Source organism: Chinchilla lanigera, unplaced genomic scaffold, assembly GCF_000276665.1.
Source record: "Chinchilla lanigera isolate Chin_1 unplaced genomic scaffold, ChiLan1.0 scaffold00066, whole genome shotgun sequence".
In the NCBI taxonomy this organism is placed as follows: Eukaryota; Metazoa; Chordata; class Mammalia; order Rodentia; family Chinchillidae; genus Chinchilla; species Chinchilla lanigera.
The window spans coordinates 141483-163735 of NW_004955467.1; the positions used below are offsets into that span (position 1 = coordinate 141483).

Below are 22253 nucleotides of genomic sequence, written 5' to 3' on the forward strand. Positions count from 1 at the left end.
CAAAATGGGTGAAGGGCATCCACTAATACCGTAGGCATTTTTTTTTTAAGTTGAGACAGCGTATCACTATGTAGTTCAGGCTGGTCCTGAACTCACCATGTAGCTCAGGCTGGCCAGGAACTCACAGCGATCCTCCTGCCTCAGTCTCCCAAGTGCTGAGACTACAGGCATGTGCTACCACATCTGGATGTGACAGAAATGATTCCCTCATGGTAAGTTCGGTAGGCTAAACTTATTCAGAAGGACAGATTTCTGAAATTTCAAAACATTTACTTGCACTCAATACACTCTACAGAAATAAGGAAAGATTTGTCCTGAAGATCCACTAACTTGCAATTTGAAGGTCAACTGCAGTGCCTCAAACCTCAAAAAGAGCGGGGAAGATCTCACCTCACCTTACTTCTGTGGACTACAGACAATCACTGTGGGCCCTGGAAAGTGTTAAGCTCTTGGAAGCTTCACCAAATAATGGCACAACAGAGCAGGAAATGAAGTGTCCAATGAACTGGATTCTATGAACTAAGCAGGTTCTGAGACCTCCTTATACCGCAAGGAGTATGGATCTCACTTAACACACTTCACCGCCCACCAAGAGTAGGTTCTCAGAATATACTATTAGGGGGTGTTCAGATTTGGCTGAAATGGGGAGTTTTATTAATCATGAGTGGCAGTAACTGTTAGGTCTGATCACACTGAGTTAACATATTTCTGATTTTGGTACGATTTAAAAATTACTGGTTCCTTAACCATTGAGTACGAAAATAATTCAGTAGAGGCAACTAGGAGGTTAAACGACGGTTCTTTAGTGGTATCCAACCTGGAGAGAGAAAAAGGAGATTCGGGTTATTCTGCTGATTTAAAAACACACTCAAAGCCAACCATGGAACATGAGCTCAATACATGGATTCTAATAAAGGTATCCTGTGCTGAGCGAACCTGAATGCACTATAAAGAAAAGGACGACATATATCCCTGAAAAGCCTACGTGTGTTATGACCTGAAGACAAAGGATTATGCCCATCCTCAACAGTAAGAATACACATAGTGATGCGGGCTACATTCTGTCCAAAATCAATGAGATAACATTCTGTCCAAAATCAATGAGATAACAGCAGAATAGAGATGGACTGAAAATACTCATTTACTTGGAGCACGCCTGTAATCCCAGCACTCGAGAGGCCGAGGCAGGAGGATCGTTGTGAGTTCCAGACCAGCCTGGGCTACAAAGTGAGGTCAAGGCCAGACTGAACTGCACAGTGAGACCCTGTCTCAAAAAGACAAAAAACAAAAACAGAAAAGAAAATACTCATTTACTATCCTGGCACTGTAAATAGGAAGTTGAAGTCTCTACATGAAATTTGAAAGCTGTTAAACAAATTTGTTTGTAAAATTCAAAAGTAGTAATCCACCTGACTAAAGCTGATGAAATTCTACTATAACCTCAAAGTGTAACTGTCTTTTCTGTCAAAGGGCCAATGACATTTATCAACTTTAACCTATGATATTTCTTCACCTTTTAAAACCTAGACCACTTAAAATGTTTTCTGTAGCTTGTAAGTTTTATATGAACTTTACTTTGAGTATTTATGTCCCAAAGCCATTCCAATTCTTGTAAAGTAAATTCATAAAATTTAAATCAGGGCTGCAGGTAGAGTTTAGTGGTAGAGCACTTGCCTAGCATGCACGAGGCCCCAGGTTCAATCCCCACCACCATTAAATAAACACATCCAAACATATAACAAACTAAGTAAACTATTAAGTATAAAAAAGGCACTTCAGAAAAAGTATTTATAATTAAAATAAATCGACTCCTTAAGCTATCTCATAATGCTGGCAGAAAAAATCTAGAATGTTCACAACAAAAAGAGCAATGATAAATGGGTGAGGTGATGGGCATCCAGTTACCCTGATATCATTATAAATTGTATACAAGTACCCTGTATGCCATGACTATGTACAATTATCCTGTACCAATAAAATATATTTCTAAAAAGATTGAATAAATATATAAATCTAGATACTTAAAAAGTGATTTGATAAAAAAATTAAAAGCTTACAGAAACAGAAAAGCAAAGAAAAACAAATCTGCATGTGGTCCCAGAATGAATAGGAAAAAAATAACACAGGCATCAGCTAACAGTGTAAGAATACAGAGGAGCTGAAAGTCACGGGAGAAATCACTGACACCAACCCCCTCACTCTGTAGCTAACGCTCAAGTGACAGCTCAGAAAAGTCTCACCCAAAGTCTTTTGTCAATAACGACGCCAAAGGGGCTGGGGATTCAGCTCAGCAGCACAGCGCCTGCCTGGCAAACGCAAGGTCATGAATTTGATTCCCGGTACGGGGGGGGGGGGGTGGAGGTGGGGGTGGGGGGGACCACGCCAAGAATCAAACCTATATGTTCTTGTTGCCAGCTAAAAGTTGTTCTATGATGCTGCTTCTCCAGGTCCCAAAAGGAAAAGACCTGTCGATAAACTTCACAGAACTCAACCTGCCTAGCACAGTTCACTGCATCTAACAGGCCCTCCTGAGGACAAGGCAGGTGTGCATAACACAGATCAGCCCGTCTTGCATACTATCCAGAAGGCTGAGAATTCCATCCCAGCCAAGAAGATGCGCATCAAGCCACAAGATCAGTGTCTCAGAAAAAACATCAGACAGGCAGGTAATGACTGAAACACAACCATGCCTCTAATCACACCTCTAGCCTCATGAAGACATACAGCAGAAAGCTCCCAAACTGAACACTGTGCTTTGATTTATGTTTGAAATTTGAAATTCTATGAATTCCAAAGTCAAACCTTTTTTAAACAAATCAAAACAACAGAGATTTTTAAATTATACTCAAATTATGAAGCAAAGAATCCAGTGTGTAAATGGCTGCGCTGGGCCGGAATGAGCTGGCACTTCTTCCGGGAGAGCTGAGGCGACAGGGAACAGGAGTGGGACGCGCACAAGGCCGCTCATTTTCTGGAAGTGATGCAGGGCGGCGACTAGCCATCACCCTCACACTCCTCTGAATTCCTAACCACTCAGCCCCACCCTTATAAGTAAACTGAACGGTAACCCTGATACTCCAGGCCAAGGTCACAAATGTCTACAAACAAATAAGTTAAACACTTTCTCACTCTTTTTTTTATTTCAAAATGATCCCTAAGCCTCTAGCTGTACAAAAACAAGAATAAGCCCCAAAGAGGCCCATCTTACACATAGAAAAAAACAAATAAACAAGGAGCTCCTACCTCACTCTTAACAGACAGAGCTGGGCTTTGAAACTTCCTGCTCGTCACTGTTTACTGGACCAAAGCAGTCCTCGAACTATCAGACAGAGCAACAGGGCCTTTCTCCTCAGCAGAGCTTGGTATTTCTGAGAAAACCCAAATGATTTTAAATGCAACCAGTACCTCCAATTCCACGAGTATCACCAATTTCATACTGTAAAATTAGCCAATCCTCTTGCAAATTTTAAACAAAATATATAGATAGTAAACATAGCTACTTCTGCTACATGTTGTTTCCTATCTCTCCCATGCCCATTCTTCACTGGTGCTGTAGATGTTCTCAGTGGATCCCCTCAGCCCTCTGGCTGGCTGAGGGCTCCTAAAGCATAATGGTCTCACCCCATTCCACTTTAACTTTCATTCTGAGTCCCTCCTTCACCCCAGAGATACAAAAACTTCCAAGAGAAGGTGACTCTCACAAGGGCCTCTTTGGAAGCCCACATTTATAATAACCAATGACCAAAGACAAACTATCTCATAGTCAACTTTGGAGGAAACACTCAGGCCAAATAAAGCATCCCTTGCCAAAGTTGTTTTACCACCACACCACCAACCACAGAACCTCTCCACCATCCCCACGACACGCTGATTTCGTGTGCGTCCAAGAACAAAACTAAAGCTGAGTAGGGAAAACTAATACCAAAAGAAGCACAGGGCTGACCATTGAGGACTCCATAAGCAAGCTCTCCAGTGTTATAAATTCTAAGAACAAAGGTCAACAAACTTAATCTGTAATAATCTTGGCTATGTGGGTCATTTAGACCCTACCACAACTATTCAACTTTCCCATGCTAGCAAGAAGGCAGCTGAAGATTACAACAAGATTAATCAAGATTATAACAAGATAACAAGTGTGGCTGTGTACCAAGGACTTTATTTACTAAAACAGGTAGTTAGCCAGCAGGCTGTAGTTCAGCAACCCTGTTTGAAACCAAAAGCTAATGTAGAGTCTAGATCAGTGGTGGTGAATCTATGCCACATACGCTGATTTTCTTGTAGAACAGAAGATGTTAACGTGTGAGTTGTTTTTTCTAAACTAAAACCTCAGTATCCAGGTTTATTTGCAGTGTTGGCACTCTGCAATAAATAAGTGGGTTTTGGGTTGCAGTTTGGGTTCTCGTCTCTAAAAGGTTCGCCATCACTGGCCTAGAAACAACTAATTTATAAAATAAAGGGACTCTAAGAACAGAAGAGCAGTACATCTGGCAGCTACTCAGAAGCCAGCACTTCTTGAGGGAAGCGGACTCCTCACCTTGAAGAACACCGCTGCCACCGCGCACAGGAATGTGAGCAACAGGAGCCCGAGCTTCCCTTTGTTGAACTGCTTCAGCAGCAAAAACTTCGCCAACTTCACCTTTGACTGGCTGTTGGGTGGGTACCTGAGTTTGTTGGCACCTTCTCTCTTCAAACTTTTTAATAAACAGGAGCGATGATGAGAAAAAGTGTCAAAACTGTATTTTCCATGATATGCCCCCATCCCACTGGAACCTAAATAAGGAAAGAGACAAAACAGGTTTCACTGCAGGTGTCACAGGCTACCTCTTCATCTCAACAGAAAGCCCGTACGCACACACTGCACCAACCCAACTTCTCCTGCATAAGTGTCTCTTTTGAGGAAACCCTTCCAACTTTATCCCTGGCATGGCCAACATACCTTTCAACCAGGATGCTTTCTTAGAGCAAGGCAAGAATTTGTTGTTTTTTTGTTGTGGTTTTCCTTTATGCCAGAACTATACTAAGAGTTTAAATTAACTCTCTATGATAATTTTCACCACAACCCCACTGTGTTCTGTTATCATCAGCACAGTTCCCAAAGCAGAAAGAGGAGTTTACAGGATCAGTTAATCAGCCCACGGTCATATCCCTAGTAAAAACTGAAGCCAGACTCTGAACCCTGATCAGTCTGACTCTAAAGTTCAAAGTGTGCTCTTTTCCCAGTTTTCCATGCAGCTTTACTTGTCCACGGTCCCAACTCACCCACCTGCTTCCTCTATCCCCTGGACAGTTACAAAGACCAGGCTGACAGTGTTATACAGTTGTGTAACAATAAGCAAGTGAAAATCTCTGCCCTCTAAGAAGCCAAACTCTGTGACAATGTTCATTTCTCTAACTCACTATCTGCACAACAGACTGACAGGGGCAAAGGGAAGAAAAGGGAGCAGAGAGCATAATTGTCACACGGTGGTGGAGGCAGGGCAGCTGGAGTTGGGGCAGTTTATTGGGACTGGGCCCTGGTGAATTGGTAGCTGGAGATGCAGGAAGGTATCATTCAGGAAACAAGACTGGCTGGAGAAAAGATCGGAGGCTGGAGTCCTGAGAACTCTGACCCTACGGGAGTGCAGAAAAGGAGTGGCCAGCCAAAGACATAATCCTGGTAGGAAGTAACTGGGGGAAAATGTATAAAGTGCTGAAGGAAGAAAAACTGGGTGAAGATACTTAAATGGAAATGAAAAGTAAAGAATGAGTATGAAGAAAACTGTAAAGCTTTATCGATGGATATAACACAGCTATATAAATGAAGAGGTAGTGCAAGGTCCTGAGTTCGATCTTTGGTACCAAAAAAAAATGAAGGGGTGAAGTATGTTCCCCATAACACTCCATATTTTAATAACATAAATTCTTCCTGAAATAATTTTTTAAGTTTAATCAATTTTAATCAGAATCCCAAGGGACTTTAAGGAACTCGTTTGAGTAGGAGGAGGTAGTGAGTGATTTAAAGTGATTTAAAGTTCACACGGAAGAATTAACAGGCAAGAAAACATTGAAAAGTAACAATGAGGGACTCACTTCCAGATACTGCACCAGTACTGTTCCTGAGGAGTGAACTGCTGGACTGGCTGAACATGTGGCTTGCAGAGATGGGCAACTTAGGCTTGGTCCCTGGCTCTACTAGTACTGGTCTCTCAAAGGCATGCACTCAGCGCCATACTTGATACACACACTGAATGCTAGCTACAAAGCTAGCGATAAAGCTACGGTAATTAAAACTGTGGCACTGGTCCAGAGAAAGACAAGCTAGAAAGACAATGAAACCAAAGAGGAAATCTAAAGAATGACCCAAGTATGTATTTTTATTGAGTACAGATGACTCAATGATTATTATTTTTAAAAAACGGTCTTACCATAGATTACTCTTTGGAAAAAAAAAAAAAACGTAGATTGTTACTCATGAATTATTCCAAAATGAACTCCAAAGTTAAAAGTAAAAGAAAAAAATAGAAAATTTAAAGAAACTACAGATGAATACTTATATAACACTGAAGTAGGGAAGACCTTTATAAACCAAACAGGAAGCCAAAGGTCTCATAGGTTTGACTAGACACAAGTTTCAAACCACAGTTAAAATGAAAGACAAGTGCTCGCTTTGGCAGCACACATACTACAATAAAAGACAAAAGGCAATTTGTAAAGAAATATTTGTTAGAGATGACCAAGAATTTTCTTACTTATAAAAGGCCACTTACATATCAATAGGGAGGGGTCAACACAGCAAAAATATCACGTAAATGCTGTAAAAAGAAAATCATTTGAGAACTGTAAAAGTTCAACCTCACTCATAATAAAAGGAGTACAAATTAAAATGAGACGCTTTACTTGTCCAGCAATTTCATAATGGATAACAGTGTTGGGGAAATAAATGGACACTCCTATACTGCTTATGCCAAAATATTAATAGGGTTTACACCTGGAAAGTTATGGCATTTTTTTCCTTATAACATTCTGTGATATTGTGTTTGTTTAACTGCTTAGACTTCTTGCCATTAAGTGTGACACTTTCAGAATTAGAGCTGGGCATGGTGGTACACACCTACAGTCCCAGCACTTGGGAGACAGAGGCAAGATCACCAGGAGTCCAAGGTTAGCCTGGGCTACATAGTGAGCTCAAGGCCAATGTGGACTACATAGATTCTATCGCAAAAGCAAACAAAAAATAAGTAAGTTCAAGGCCAGCCTACAATACATAATGAGTTCAAGGCCAGCCTAAACTACACAGTGAGATCTTATGTCAAAAAAACCCAAAAAAACAAATAGAAAAAAAAATTTCACTTTGGAAAAAAAATACAAACCTTTCTACTGTGTCTATTTCGTGACACTTTCCAGAAGATATAATCAGAGACTGCACAGGTATATTACATAACACTTATAATACCAAAAAGATTAAAATCAAAATAATCTAATACTAGGAACTGGTTACAAAAATGTGGCATGCCACATAATATAACAGCACACAGTTCCTAAGATCATGACGTACAAGCATACTGACATGAGAACATCCACACTATCCTGTGTCACATGCATAGTAGTAATCAAGACACAGTAACATACTATTTTGAATATTCAAGTATCCATGTATGTATATGCACGTACACATATGTGCAAGACAAACACACCATCTTTATATAGTGGTGTAAAATTTGACTTTTAGGTTCTTCAGTCTTTTCTAAGTTTTCTTAAGACACCTGTATGGCTTTTGCATTGGTGGAGGTGTTAAAAAAGATGGTATGGTCCACAATACCACATGTAACCTAGCCAAGACGGATGTGGACTGCCAGTCACTTAGACTGTGGAACAATGATAGTCACTGGCTGCAGTAGCACAGTGGGGGCCAGGATCCTGTGGGAAGAGCTCAGGACCTAAACAAAGATAACAATTGCTATCAAACCCTTCAAGGATGTGGGCTGCCAAAGTGTAGTTACTTCAGCCAATATCCCCGGAATCATTCTTGTTCTCATTAACCCTCTCCTCCCCATTCACTCTATTAGGAAATCCTGCTATCTGACTCCCAAAATATCTCCTCCCTTTCTACCTTCTCCAGCCAGGATCTGGCAGTATATACCAACCAGTTTCTCCACATCTGTCTCTCACACAAGCCAGGCACTGTGCAGTGTCTTGGCAAGATGTTTACATCCCAGAAAAGGACCTGTGGCACACATAGGCATGAGGCCAGGGTTCCTTGGCCACGGAATAAGGTTTACTTAATCAGGAACAAATGATCCTGCCAAACTGGACCATTCAACCCATAAAATAATTTATGCTATTATAAATGGAGAGAATAACTTTTTAAAATAGTTGCTCACTATTAGAAGAATTTTTCCACATTGGTCATTCCGTAGTATCTCTACTAGACAACAGAAAAGCCTACCACTTCGGTCTCACAGGAGAAATAAAAAGGCAAGGCAATCATCTCAGCTGGAGAGAGGGAAGCAGGTCACACCCAAAGGTAATGGTCATGATGCGGCTGTGTCTACCATGACTGACTGAAAATGTCTGTCCTCCTGCTCATCCTCTTGCTGTCCTCAAATCCAGGAATATGCAAGGAGTGGCTGCCCCTCCCTAGAGGCTGGGGAAGCAGTGCAGATACAACTGATTACCACTGGAAGTTACCTTGAGTGAGAAACACAGGAACACCAGAAAAGCCTCTGACTGCTATCTTTCCTTGTTGGGATGCTTTTTCCACTACCTCCTTTAAAGACAGAGAAAGAAAGAAAATATCACCCTACTTTGAGACCTGATTCTTGACCCCCAAATTTCCTAAATTTGGGAGGCAATAAACAATAAAGCAATAAATTAAACAAAGTAACCACAGCTATGGGCAGTGCTACTGAGAACAGAAAGAGTGAAAGGACAGATTCACCCTGAGGCAAACAAGGGTGCAGGGAATCAGGAAGCCACTGCCAACGGGGCAGCACGGGAAGGCCTCTCTCAGGAGTAGACAATCAAGCCGGAACCTGCCGGAATACGCAACAGCCAGCTCTTTCAACAGCCTGCACAAATGACTTGAAAAGCACAGTGCTCCTGAGAGATTTACCAGAAGCAAGAAAAAGTAATACTCACCCACTCCTCCAAAGGGCAAGGCATTGAGTGTAAAATGCATGATGACATCGTTGACTGTGACACCACCACTGGATGTCTCATCAATCATCCGTTTGATAAGCTAAGGAGCAGACCAGAGGGGTCCTGATTAGTGACACCTGTGCCTCAGGGCATGCTACATCTGTGCCCTGGGAACACACATCCTGGCTCTGTATGCCAGTGGAAGTTCTGAGGCCTTGTTAAATTATGTTAATTTAGCAAACATGATTGATATTTAATTTCTTAAGATGTACATCCAGTACAGGTGACACATCTGAATCTCAAAACCCCAAATCTGAAATGCTCCCAAATACCAAACTTTTTAAGTTCCAATCTGATGCTACAAGTACAAGATTCCACACCTTGAAATTTTGTTTCACGAACAAAATTACTAAAGATATTGTATAAAATTATCTTTAAGATATACGTATATGGTCTATAGAAAACAAATGAATTCTGTGTTTAGAGTTGAGTCCCATCCCCAAATTAATCTCACTATGTACACGCAAATATTCCAAACTCTGAAATCCAAAGCATTGCCCGAGCCCAGTACTTCAAGCTGTGTATCAACTGACTTCGCCTGAACCTTCAAGTCTTTCACAAGAACACCACCGAGAGCTGTACTCCCCACAAAACAGAAGCAAAGGGCTCTTTATAAGGGATAGTTCAGACTACAGTATATTCCAGTCTTTAAAGTATTATTTCTCAATCTCTACTCTAAATTATAGCATATGAAGATAGGTACTAGTCTTTATGAACTGCAAAAAGTATTTAGGATCTTAGATTTAGCATCCTATTTCTTTAAGAAATAAGTGGCTGATTAGCCCAAGGACCAAAAAGGCACAATGACACCAGACTTGTAAAAGTTACTTCACCTACGTGCCATAAAGCTCTTGACAGACCTTCACGGCAAGGGTCAAGTTTGGGCTGCATGACCTCTGGTGACCCACTGCTGGATAATGCCCCGACTGAGCTGCATCCTGGCCAACAGACTGCAGGCTTCAGGGTTCCCACTCCCCATATACCTACGGTCACTTTACATGGCAGGTCACTGGTGTATGAGTAACAGTCTTTACTAAGTCCCACACACCTGTCTCACTTCAAGTATCTATAGCTAGCTGTATCTGACTAGCACTCAAAGCTCAGCAACTCCTACATGACATGCTCCTACTTTACCATCAGGAGTTCTCCAGAAAACATCTGCCTTATGAACTTCTCATGACTGCTCCTACCCTTCCCCTTCTCATCTGTTTCTTCAGAACCTACTTGCCACCATGGAGGCCACTATCCATTAACTACACTGGCAACACAGCTGAGCCGTGCAGAAAGCAGCAAAACTGCTCAACCACGGGAAACAGCTCTGCCAGTGTAACAATAAGGTAATCTGAGAAAATGAAAGCTAGGCTACCGCAACCGCTCAAGTGCCAAGATTTATCCTTACACAGCCCCTTATGTGTAGCTGTGAATGCCACTTTGGTCACAGGGTTCGGTATACTCTTTCCGAGCAAGCCCTGTGGATTCCTGTCAGAAAATCATTGAATGATGGCACACTTAAGTTTCTAATTACACAGGAGCTGCGTCTGAATCAAAAGCTTTGCGCCACTCACCCTTGTGGACTCAGATCTAATCCCAGGGAGTAGGGGAAAGGATACAGTGATCATTTCCCAAGACAACAAGCTATGAGTACAAACTCATTAGGTGGACTGACACACACGTAAGCTATTATTTACTTTTCAGCAAAGAAAAATTTGGCATGACAGTGAGCTATTCTCTATAAAGGTTACCTTATTGTTATGAGAAAATATATAGAGAGCCAGGGGCTTTTCACGTTCGTTTATGAAGCTGATGGCTTCATCTGCATTTTTCACAGGCACTATTGGAAGAATTGGGCCAAAAATTTCTTCTTGCATCACCTTGGATTTAGGATCAACATCAGTAAGTATCGTTGGGGCTAAAAAGAAAAACAGACTAAAATGAAAACACTAAAGTAGAAAATAAAAATGAAAAACTCTCAACTTAAATGTTTCACTGGGTCACCTATCACTCCTTCCCACATCCAACTTACATTTTTAAAACAGTTCTCTTAGCATGTGCCAGTCCTCGGGTGGATTTCCAACAAAAAAGAGTCCTGAGTAGGGACTGACTGGTGCAAATGTCTCTTCAAAGCAAGTGAATCAGGATTCTTGTGCAAACCAAGAGAAAGATACATACTCAGATGTATCTTCTTTCTTGTCCACATTTAACCCCGTTCACAGTGATGAGCATATTTAACCAGAGGTTATATTTGCATCTTTCCAAGTCTTTCTGAGAGCACAGATAGTCTGAATCAAATCAACAGTGCTTCTTCTTAAATCAAACTTTCTGTACATTGTCTCATTAACCTTTACTATAACTATTAAACAGATAAAGATTAACATGCTCAAGTGAGCAAGACTTTCTCCTTCTCCTGCTCAGTTCAGAGCTCTGTCTAGAAAGGGAAAGCAACAAAGAGAGAGTAAAAGGGACAGTGAAGAAGCTCAGCACAGGGCCCCAGTGTCCACGCCAATGTCGGGCACCAACCAGTAGAACCCCATAAACACAGCACATCACCAACTAAGAGAAGACTTCTGGCAATAACAAGTTGACTCTTCTGCTTTCCTCTAGTTTCTACCAGGTGATCTGGACAACTCTATGCAGCACACGCCATGAGGACGTAAGCGGTTCTCCAAACCCACTGCCCACGTTAGGTCACAGAACTGACTGGGTTTGCACATCCACCCGCTGTGCATAATCATGTACTCAGTGGAACTCCTAATTAAACCAAGCTAATCACAACAGACCTTTGCTCTTGCCACTGGTTAGCCTAGAAAGAGGCAAAGCTGCCATGACAGAGATGGGAAAACAGAAAGATGAAAGAATTGGCATTTTGGGGGTTTGTTTTTGTTTCTGACAGTATGACTAAGCCACTGAATTACCCAGATTAGGAGTGCTAAGGACTGCTCGTTGTAAGAGAATAAACTCATTATTTAAATCCTTTACATTTTTTATTTTTGTTGTTTTGTTTGTTTTCTGAACCATAGTTCTCGCTATGCAGTCCAGGCTGCCCTTGAACTCACTATGTAATCTGGGGAGCAATCTTCCTGCCTCAGCCTTCACAGTGCTGAGACTCCACACATTTGCCACCACACCTGGCTCCTTTTGTTTTTCTGAAGCTGGGGGTTTGGTGTGACTTGCAGCGTTCTCTCTGATAAGGGGATAAAAAAGCAATCTGGAGCAGCTTCTTTGCCCACCAAATGTCTTCACTTCTTCAGTCACTTTATTACGTCATTTTATAAAAATGTATTTAAATTTCAAAGTAATATACCTTCATGGCAAAAAAGAATCAAAATATACAAAGAAGGTAAGCAAATAATCAGGCCAAGCACAACAGATCAAAACATATCCAGACTGGTCTGGTCATTGGCTAATTGCAGAATTGTGGTGAATCCATTTCCTTCTTTGTGCTACTTTCCAGTTCATGAGCCAGAGGTAATTCTATAAAGTTCTATTCTGCTTCTCAGATGAGTAGAACTTAGTTGTTAAGAGGAAAAAATTAGATAATATATGTATAAATATAAAAAACTAATGCAATACAGGTGGTATTATTAAACATGTATACATATACCAACTTAATAGCTTTTAAGAAAAGTAGTATATTAGAAAAAATATTCAGTCATTTAATAATAAAACACTATATAAATAACAGTTCACTTAGGGTCAATAAGCAGAATCAGTAGAACCACCAACTGCTATTTTCCCACAGAAAAAGGTGAATTTCTATTACCTATGTAGCGTGTGGCCTCATCAGTCTCCCCACCAAAAGCTATCTTTTGTCCTTCAATCAAGCTTTGTATCCTCTTAAAGTGACGAAGATTGATGATCCTTTCATAATCAGGAGATTCTTTTATATTTTCTCCATAAAATTCCTATTAAAATAATTCAAGTTGTCACAAAGACCCACATTTCAATTTTCTTTAAATTCTAAATTCATCCATTCCTAAAATCAACCTGTTTCTGTATCCACAAAGACTCCAACACTCTTCTCCCCCCAATATTTAGAAGTAATACAGTGGCAGGTTTATGCTTTTTGGCAGTAAAGGACAAGAAAATAAATCACCCTCTCCCAACAGATCTATGGCTTCTCAAATTTTCATGAGGTTCAGTGGGTCTCTTGCCACCTACCCAATCCTCCTAGGAGTGAGTGTGGCAGTGGGTGACAGGGAGGAACCCTGGCTCTGCATCTGGGCCATCCACTTGGATACACACCGGCTGTGGCTGCTCTTTCCCTGCAACAGCTGCTGAGACAATCTGATCTCTAAACCTTAAAATATTTACTATCCAGCCCTTTATAGAAAGTTTGCCAGTCTATTTATTTGGTTGGTCTGTGTCTTCTCTGGACCAGTTTTTCCACCAGTCATGGATGACAGTGAAATTACTGTCAGGATACAGCTTCCAAGAAGCATACAATCAGTATTTATTACGTAAAACAAACCTGAAACTACTGAGTTGCTACATCACTTCAAAGCCTTGTAAGAACTTTGAATTTAATCTCCAAGAAAAATGAACATTATTCACCCTCCCTCCACTAAACAGAAACTCTCAAGTCTGGGTGGCAGGGATTACCCAGACAGCTTGCTGATACATGTGTTCATGGGTCCCAGGTTCAGGGCCACCAACAATGGTTTTCCGTACTGAATCACCATCATCATCACAGAATCACCTGGAGGGCTCAGACCGCCTGAATCAGAATCTTTGAAGGATAAGGACGAGAAGCTCATTTTTAAATGGCTCTCTAGTGACTAATATATAGCTCTGCTGAGAACTCCTATGCTGGAGTATAAATGCCTTAAAGGTAGGCAGAGTGGTGCTTCTTCCTTTGGGACTAAGTTCATCACCATGCTCAACTCATCACTTCTCCAATGCCCAAGTATTTTAATTCTCACAGGTATCGTCACTCCCTCTTCTATCCCCAACTCCCTAAACCTGGCCAACTTTCATATTCCCCTGGTCTAGATCCATCATCAGTTGTGACACTCATGTCTAGTTCTCACATCAAGATCTTAGCACTTTATCTGATCTTCTTAAACTTCCGGGTACATAATTTTCATTCTCTGATCACATATTACTCTTTGATATTTTTGATCTTTCCTTTAAGCAGTCAATTAACATTGGTTGAGTAAGCAATGACTGTTTCAGTAACTTCTTTCAGCAAGGGAGCTTAGTGATTCCCTCCTACCACTGAACTACTAACACTGGTCATCCTTTTCCTTTCTACCTACTTAAATCCTACATTTCCTTCAAATCTTAGTTTAGGTTACTACCATGCAGCATTCTTTGGTTCCCCCATACACATCTTTAAACATGTGAGGAGACATAACTATCTAAAGGGTACATGGTAAGTAGGTATTTGATTAACTCACTCCTTTACAATACTGGCCATCCTTAACATACTTATGAATAACTTTAATCAGTAAAGGCCAATATGCCAAAGGAGTTTCTAATTACACGTCAAGGAACTGGCAGCATCTCGCAAATCCAGATGCAGCAGTTTAACTTTTCTTAAAGTATATTCCACAAATAACCATCAACAAACAACTAGACAGTTTGAGTGGATTTACAACAGCCTAACCTTGCTTCCATTCTGTAAAAGGTGCATAAAGTATTTCCAATTAGCCAGTAAGTTAATAAAGTGACATATACTACTAGAATTTTCCTATGGAAAAAAGGGTAACAGCGCTGCCTACAAACAATTGTCTTATGGACATCAGAGGGATCAGACGGGTTGAACACAGACCTTCACAGTTTCCTTAATCTTCTGCATGATTTGATTCTGGAGGGAAGCTTCACAGAGAATATAGTCAGGAGCAATGCATGTCTGACCACAGTTCATCAACTTTCCCCAGGTTATGCGTCTGAGGAGGAAAAAACCCAGAAGAGCTAAATAATTCAGTCAAATTTACAATTGTTACATTATTTTTGTGGTGGTTGAATGTTTTCCAAGAAAAATGGATTTAAATATTTATCCGGTAATCTCTGACAAAAATAAGCCCATCTCTAAAACAGTTTGTTAGACTGCATTTTCCAAAGGAATTAAAATATTCTAAGTACTATAGTAGGAAAGTTCTCAGCTTGTGAGAAATAATACTTGATAATCAGTGAAACCATTACCTGCTGCAGGAAAATGAAAAAACATCTTTCCAACACCCCTTCCCCTCTCTTCTCCAGCTAAACAGCTATCCTGAATCACAAGAGCTCAGTTCAGACTCTGCCACAACTAGAGCTGTGGCTTGAGGACCTGCTGGCAAGACGTCCAGGGTACAGCTCACACCCACAACCACTTTCCTCTGTATGGAGTCTTACCTCACTTTGAAAACCCTTCCAGTGTATGGACACAACCTCACGACCACAGCATGTACTGTAGGTCTCTTGTTCTGGCAATGGCAATTCTACGAAGAGAGCTAACCTGGAACCCTGCCCTAACTCCTCGCCTTCCCCTTGCCTCCCCATGTCTGGAGGAGAAAGAAAGCCACAGCACCTGGTGCACAGGGGCAATTCTAGGTTTTAGTACTTCCTGTCAGCTAAATGAGGCTTAGTAGAGGTGACCGGAAACCTCTCATTTTCTAATTCCCAGCTGCAAGATGCTATTCAAAGTTAAAAGATAAGTAATACTGATTTTTGCCAATAAAAGATCAATATACTATCATTTCAATTGAGAATTTAAATATTTTATTAGGTATAGGCAAAATTTTGTATTATGTACTTCCTGATCAGTGACTATTTGATCATTAAATTTCTTGCCAGAAAGAAATTTTCTCAAAAATAGAAAGAACATTCCCAAAATTCCTAATGACAACCACACTGATAAGAGGACATGCTATTCAACAAGACAGTTTGTGAAAGACTTCTGTTACTCTTGAGCATATCAACCACAAAAGCTTAATGATATATTTTGAAGCCATAAAGAGATAGGGTTCAAGAGCAAAGGATAACATCAACCTACTAGGAAAACCCTCAACTGTGTAGGGAAAACCTCAGAAAACCAAAGCCAACCTCACCTGCAAACAACATCTAGGTCACAATCTTTATCGACATAACATGGACTTTTCCCTCCCAGTTCAAGTGTCACAGGGGTCAGATGCTTGGCAGCAGCTGCCATGACAATTTTTCCAACTGCAGCATTTCCCGTATAGAGAATGTGGTCAAATCGATGCTTCAGAAGCTCTGTGGTTTCCTCAGCACCACCATTAATAACAGCATACAGGTCCTCAAAGAAAGAGAAACATGTATTTGTACTGCCGAATTAATCCTTCTGTGTTCATTAGTAATTTCTTTAACATAACAGGTAAATAAAACTGGAAAATCTAGACCAGTCCCTGTGAGGGATAAAGAGGGAAGTGACCAAAGAAAAGCAGAGAAAGTTTGCTGGCATCTAGGAACCATCAACCTACATGAAACTAACTGGAGAGTGCAAAGTTTCAATATGAGTACAAATGCTTGGCTGTGAGCAGGTAAATGCATGAGATGGGTGTGCTGTGGAAGCTGAGAATGTGAGTAAGAAAGTAGCTGTTGTCCATAACCATGCAGCAGGTCACAGCTGCAGATCTTAATTTGAATTTTTTTTTTTTTTTTTTTAAATACAACACAAACCAGGGCTTAGCCCAAAGTAGAATTCCTGTCTGGGCTCTGCCACTCACTAGCTTATGCAACCTTAAGCAAGCAACAGTTCTGCATCTCAGTTTTTCTTATCTGTTATTAGGAGAATTCCCATGGCTTCTATGAACTGAGCCATTATACGTACTGTGCTATTATTAGCAGCTATTCTAAAGGAGAAAACACTGGATAATAACAGCATGAAAAGTAACAAATGAGAACAAATGGGAAGCAAGGGAGACAGAGGGAGAAGCTTAAAACATCCTGAATTGTGAATATGAAATAAAAGCTGGCTTGTGGACACTGTGTTTCCATTTGATCTCTTGCTCTTTGAAAGGCTGATTAGTTCTTCTTAGTTTAACCACATAACATGTGGCAAGTTTTAATTTTTCTAGGGCTTAACCTAGAAAAAATGTAAGACTGATTCCCTGATGAGCTAACAGAAGCAGGTAGGACACTGTCATCCTCCCCATCTGGATAGAGTCAACCACTGAAGACTTTACCTCCGAGTAGGAGCAAAGCAGGACCTTCCTTCCATCTGCTGGCTCTAAGTCCTACTCAATCCATGACATCTCACTATCTTCCACTTTATCCTTCCAGAGTGGATAACCACAACTATTAGAACAAAACTGTTCTGTGGTCTGCTGTAATAGTGACATGATAACAAAGAACAGTACTATTCAAAGAGGCAGAGTTAGTCTCAAGACCGTTCATTATAAATGAACATGTCCAATATAGCTAGGATGTTCATCTTTTACTGAAAGCTAAATGAAGACTCCTTCCTGCTGCAACTGTCTATACAAATTCATCATAAACTTCCTCTCTAGGAGGACAAGAGAACCTCTGATACAAAGAAATAAACCACCCCACAGCTCAGGAAATCACTTTTTTATTTAGCCTCTGATACTCTATAATGCCAGCATTTTAATCCAGTGTAACGATCCACCAGCTAGTTCAGGAGGCCACTTTCTGCCTGTATTTTTCATACCACAAACACACAAATTTTAAAAGCTAAAGTTCTCCTATATAATATTATAGCAGTCTGATAGAAAAGAAATTGTCAGTGACAAAAATATGCTAGCACTGTGGCAAAAATATGCCAGCACAGTAAAAGCCTTTCATTAACTAATTCACTAAATGACTAAACCTAAAACCATGTACGTGTGAATAAGGATTAATCTGAAATGCCAAATGATAGAAAGATCTGTAAAGAGATATTTATGAAGCCATGGGCCTAAATATGCTGTGTAACAACCACAGCTGGGTTGTTACACAACACACTTTGCAACAACTTCTTTTATTAAGCCCATTGATGGCCGTGTAGGGAAACTGCCAACAACCTCTCAGCAAGCAACAACAACCAGAAAATCAAACGTGTGTTTTCCATAATAAATAGGTATGTTGAAAACGGGTTAAGATAAGTCTTACCTGGTCTAAATATTGAGGGAGGAGCTTAGCCAAGATCTTGGCTGTATTTTCACTTAATTCAGAAGGCTTGATAACTGCAGCATTTCCTAAACAAAAAAATTAAAGGGTATCATTTAATACTTAAGTAATTTTAGTGATTACCAAAAATAATGCCCATCGAGACAGTACAGGCTAGGTACAATACTCCAATTATTTCAGGTCACCAACAACAGGTTCCATCATCCTCCAGCTTCTATCACGTTTCTCTTACTTCTACCCTTGGATTTTCCTCTCTGCCCTCAATTATTAAGCAGGCTATGTCAATAAAAAGCTGTCCATCTGGATCCTCCAAAGAAATTAATCTCTAGTCACCTGCTAATCACCTGCTAATCACCTAAGCAGTGCTGCACCCACAACCTTTATCTAAATAAAGAAACTGGTCTGGTGGAATCAGATGGTTGGCCCAAGCCAGAGATAGCAGCTGAAACCGTATTTGAATATGGATACCTGCCTTCAAATTCTTCTGTCTACAGAATCAAATGCCTTTCACCTATTCACAGGTGCATCCCCTGAATACCTCAAAAACTAATCACAGAACTATTTTATATATACATATTTCTGCTGGCAAGGCATACCTCCAAAATAAATGAATTTAATTAACCATTATCCTCAGTTTACAATCAACACGAACAAAATAAGCCCCTCTAGAAAGGTATAAAGACATAACTGGCACCACACCTGCAGCGATGGCTCCCACCAGGGGCTGCATGGCAAGAACAAATGGGTAGTTCCAAGCTCCAATAATCAGTATGACTCCCAGAGGCTCTGGTTGAACACAGACCTCATCCAGCATGGTCAACAGGCTCCTCTTAGCTGGTTTAGGAGTAATCCATTCAGGAAGATTCGCCAGCATAAAATCAATTTCTCCAAGGATGGTAATGACTTCCTGACTGTAAACATTGAATTCACTCTGGTAAAAAAAAATCACAGTTAACCTTGCAGAATGAGTATGATATACGTGGCCCTGAAGGTCAAAACCTCAGACCAGATGCATATGTCTTATCAGTCTAGCGAGTTTGCTATAGATGGACTCCTTCTGCGCCCTCTTAAACTTCCTAATATTTGCATCGCCTCTGAATCCTTCCATACTGACCCAAGCCCTTTAAAACTAGCCTTAAACATTACCTCTTTCACGAAGACTTCTCTGACTAATAGCCTGCTTTGATCACGCTTTACACTGCAAAGATGCTGCTTACTATTATGATATCTTACCATTTCATCCTTAATATACGGTTTATAACTACACTCACATTTTATGTATGATGTTCTTTCTCAACTAAGCTTAAAACTCTCAAGGGAAGAGAATTTGTAATTCTTCAGTAATTATAAACACAAATATCTGATGCTTGTAGAAAGAATGATTTACAGGCTTTTGTGTCTTAATTTCTCCATCCTTTCTAGTTACTATCACAGCCCCTCTCCACCAAAAAAACACTTTAAGAAATGTTATAGTTACGGGGCTGGGGATTTAGCTCAGTGGCAAAAGCGCTTGCCTGGCAAGCGCAAGGTCGTGAGTTCGGTTCCTGGTACCGGAGAAAAAAAAAAAAAAAAAAAAAAAAAAAAAAAAAAAAAAAAGTTATAGTTACAACTATTACTACTATTGCTATCACTATTCCTTGAAATAATCTTTGGGGGAGGGGATAATCATAAACCCGGAGGAATGCCTTGCTAGGCCTGAATGCACATAAAAAGACGAAAGAAACATTAGAAAATACAGGGAGTACTGTATATCTATCTTAAACACTTCTTAAAACTTTTGTTATTCGAAGTGTGCTTCCAAAAGAGGCAGCAAGGTATCCCCTGGAACCTCATTAGAAACTTGGAAACTCTAATCCCACCCAGACTAGCTGAGCCACAATGTGCAATTTAAGATCTCCAGGTGGTTGTCAGAGTACTAGAGTTTGAAAAACACTGACCTAATACTGTCCCAAACAAAGTCATTAGGAAAATATGACTGAAATGATAACCGAAAAAAACACTGTCTACAAAGGAAACGAAAAAGAAAGTTAAATGTCAAGAAACAGACCCGTCAAAAAATATATGCCGTATCCAGGGCTGATAAATTACTAACATCCAGACAAATCGTAAGTAAACGGACCCTAAATGTAACAGAAAAATGCGCAAGAAAACCACAAATACAATAATTGCAATATAAAGACAATTCGTAGAACTACGGAGGCCAGGAAGCGCATGCAGTTCCAGCGTATCCGCGGATAACAGGTAGGCTCCGCGAGGGCCAGGCGCCGGGAAGGGGCCGGAAGCCGGCGGGCCTCTGTGCGGGACCGGCACCGCGCACAAGTAATCAGCACCGGAGAAGCCGAAGCTCGGGCGCAGGCGGGCCCGGGCCCCGCCGCGGCCGCGCACCTTGCACAGGTCGGCGCCGATGGCCACCAGGAGGTCCTTCTCGTGCTCCTCCACCATCCTCCGCAGGGCCGCGAGCTGCCGGAGCCGGAACTGCAGCGGGCGCGAGCGGCCGGACCGGAACGCCTGCCGCACCCGCTGGACCTCGCGCTCCATGGCGACGCCGGGGGAAGGCGAGCGCCGCGCGCCGCCGCACGGGTGCGAGGCTGGAGAGAAGCGCCTGGAGCGCGTCGGCCGGCCGCTCCCCGCGCTTGTCTCTCCCGCTTCGGGCCGAGTCACCCGCACCGGCCGCAGGTTCCACTGCCCAGCCGGCGCCGCCGCACACAGAGACCGGCGGAGGCACCGAGCCGCGCGCCCATTGGCCCGCGCGGTCACATGACCGCGAGGCCCCGCCCAGCGCCTCGGGTGCCGCGGCGAGCTGGGGTGGGGGGCGGGCCTGGGCCGCGGTCCGTACGGTCTCCGGCGGGAGGGGTGTCAGGGTGCGGCGGTGCAAGGCAAAGGATGGCGGCGATGGGGCGAGGAGCCTCAGGGTGGATTAAGAGAAAAGTCGCGAGACGCGAGGGGAGCGCGAGCCGCAAGGGGAACCCGACGCCAGACTGGAAGCGCGCCGGGCACCCCGACGCCCCGGCGGGGGTGTCTGCTTCCGGCTCCGCCCTGCGGCTGTTCAGATGTGGCCGAGAGTTGGGAGCGTGCGGGGCGACCTTGGGCCAGGCCTTTCCGGAGGGCACAGGACCCACCTTCAGCCCATCCCTTGTCCACAGCGCCCTTCAGCCCCGCGCCTTCCTCTAGGAAGTCCGCAGCGTGAACTGGGTGCGGCAGGAACGCCTCTTAATTCCCTGCATGCTTAGGCCTCTGAGGGCAGGAAGCCAGGCCTTCCTCTGCTGTCATCCCAGGGTCTTGCACACAAGCGTTATCTCCCAGGCTTGTATTTTCCCCCCCCCAAATTCTCCCTAGTGTTCAGATTATCCCATTTTTCTGCTCCTCTTTGTGGAACTCCAAAGAGGAACTCGCACTCCGCAGGTGTTTCTGTCCCAGGGTGCCATTCCAGTGAGTGGTCTGGTAGCAGAAAAACCAAGAGCAATCCAAACGGAAGAGCCTGCAGCGAGGAGTTAGGAGGCAGCTTTTGTTAGGCTAGCGGGCTGGGGAGCCCAGAGGCTCAAACCACCAGCCCAGGGTCAGGTTTGAGCTCAGTTTAAATACAGTTTTCAAGTGGGAAGTACACAGCTGACAGCAGGTTATTACATGATTGGTTACATGGAATACAAGAATTATGTCATAGATTGTCAGGCAGGTTTGTACAGGAACATTCTGGGAGGGACGGGGTCTGAGAGGAGTAGGTAGAGTTGAAAGTGGCCTTGACTGGACCAGTCTCCCCCAAACGTGACTCCTTGAAGCAAGTTGGAATCACTGCATATTTTAAAAACACAAGCTGGACACAGTCAGTTTGACCCACATATGGTTAAGGGGGAATATAACTGGGCCTACACAGTTAGGCTACATGAATGCAGCGTGCAATATGATAGGCAGCATGAGCATAGTCATAGGCTATGAACTGATTTCTAACTTTGGCTGTCATATGCCTACAAGTCTCTGTTCTATAAGGGTGCCCTAATAGTCTCATG

At 42.2% G+C, this 22253-nt stretch overlaps 1 protein-coding gene across 2 annotated transcripts; it reads right to left on the minus strand.

The window, feature by feature from the left end:
- Positions 1 to 109: 109 nt before the first annotated feature.
- Positions 110 to 20894, minus strand: Aldh3a2 (aldehyde dehydrogenase 3 family, member A2). 2 transcript variants are annotated; one of them, XM_005399257.2, is made up of 11 exons: positions 20635 to 20894; positions 18949 to 19180; positions 18232 to 18317; positions 16209 to 16417; positions 14948 to 15065; positions 12938 to 13079; positions 10920 to 11086; positions 9118 to 9217; positions 4535 to 4770; positions 3244 to 3368; positions 110 to 817 (listed from the first exon to the last, which is right to left on the minus strand). In XM_005399257.2, the coding sequence occupies exons 1-10, from the start codon at positions 20785 to 20787 to the stop codon at positions 3288 to 3290; spliced, it is 1524 nt and encodes a 507-aa protein (XP_005399314.1). In that variant the 5' UTR covers positions 20788 to 20894; the 3' UTR covers positions 110 to 817; positions 3244 to 3287. The 2 variants fall into 2 exon arrangements, with proteins under 2 accessions (XP_005399314.1, XP_005399315.1); XM_005399258.2 differs by lacking the exon at positions 3244 to 3368.
- Between the last annotated feature and the right edge of the window lie 1359 nt (positions 20895 to 22253).

What these genes read in the sequence shown, in the direction of transcription:
- Aldh3a2 (XM_005399257.2), bottom strand. Translation starts at nt 20,787, where the DNA reads ATGGAGCGCGAGGTCCAGCGGGTGCGGCAGGCGTTCCGGTCCGGCCGC. An exon ending in TCGGCGCCGACCTGTGCAAG is followed by an intron (nt 19,181 to 20,634) that starts GTGCGCGGCCGC and finishes TTTTTTTACCAG; the next exon opens with AGTGAATTCAATGTTTACAG. An exon ending in TGGCAGCGGTGTTCTTCAAG is followed by an intron (nt 3,369 to 4,534) that starts GTGAGGAGTCCG and finishes GGGTTTTCTCAG; the next exon opens with AAATACCAAGCTCTGCTGAG.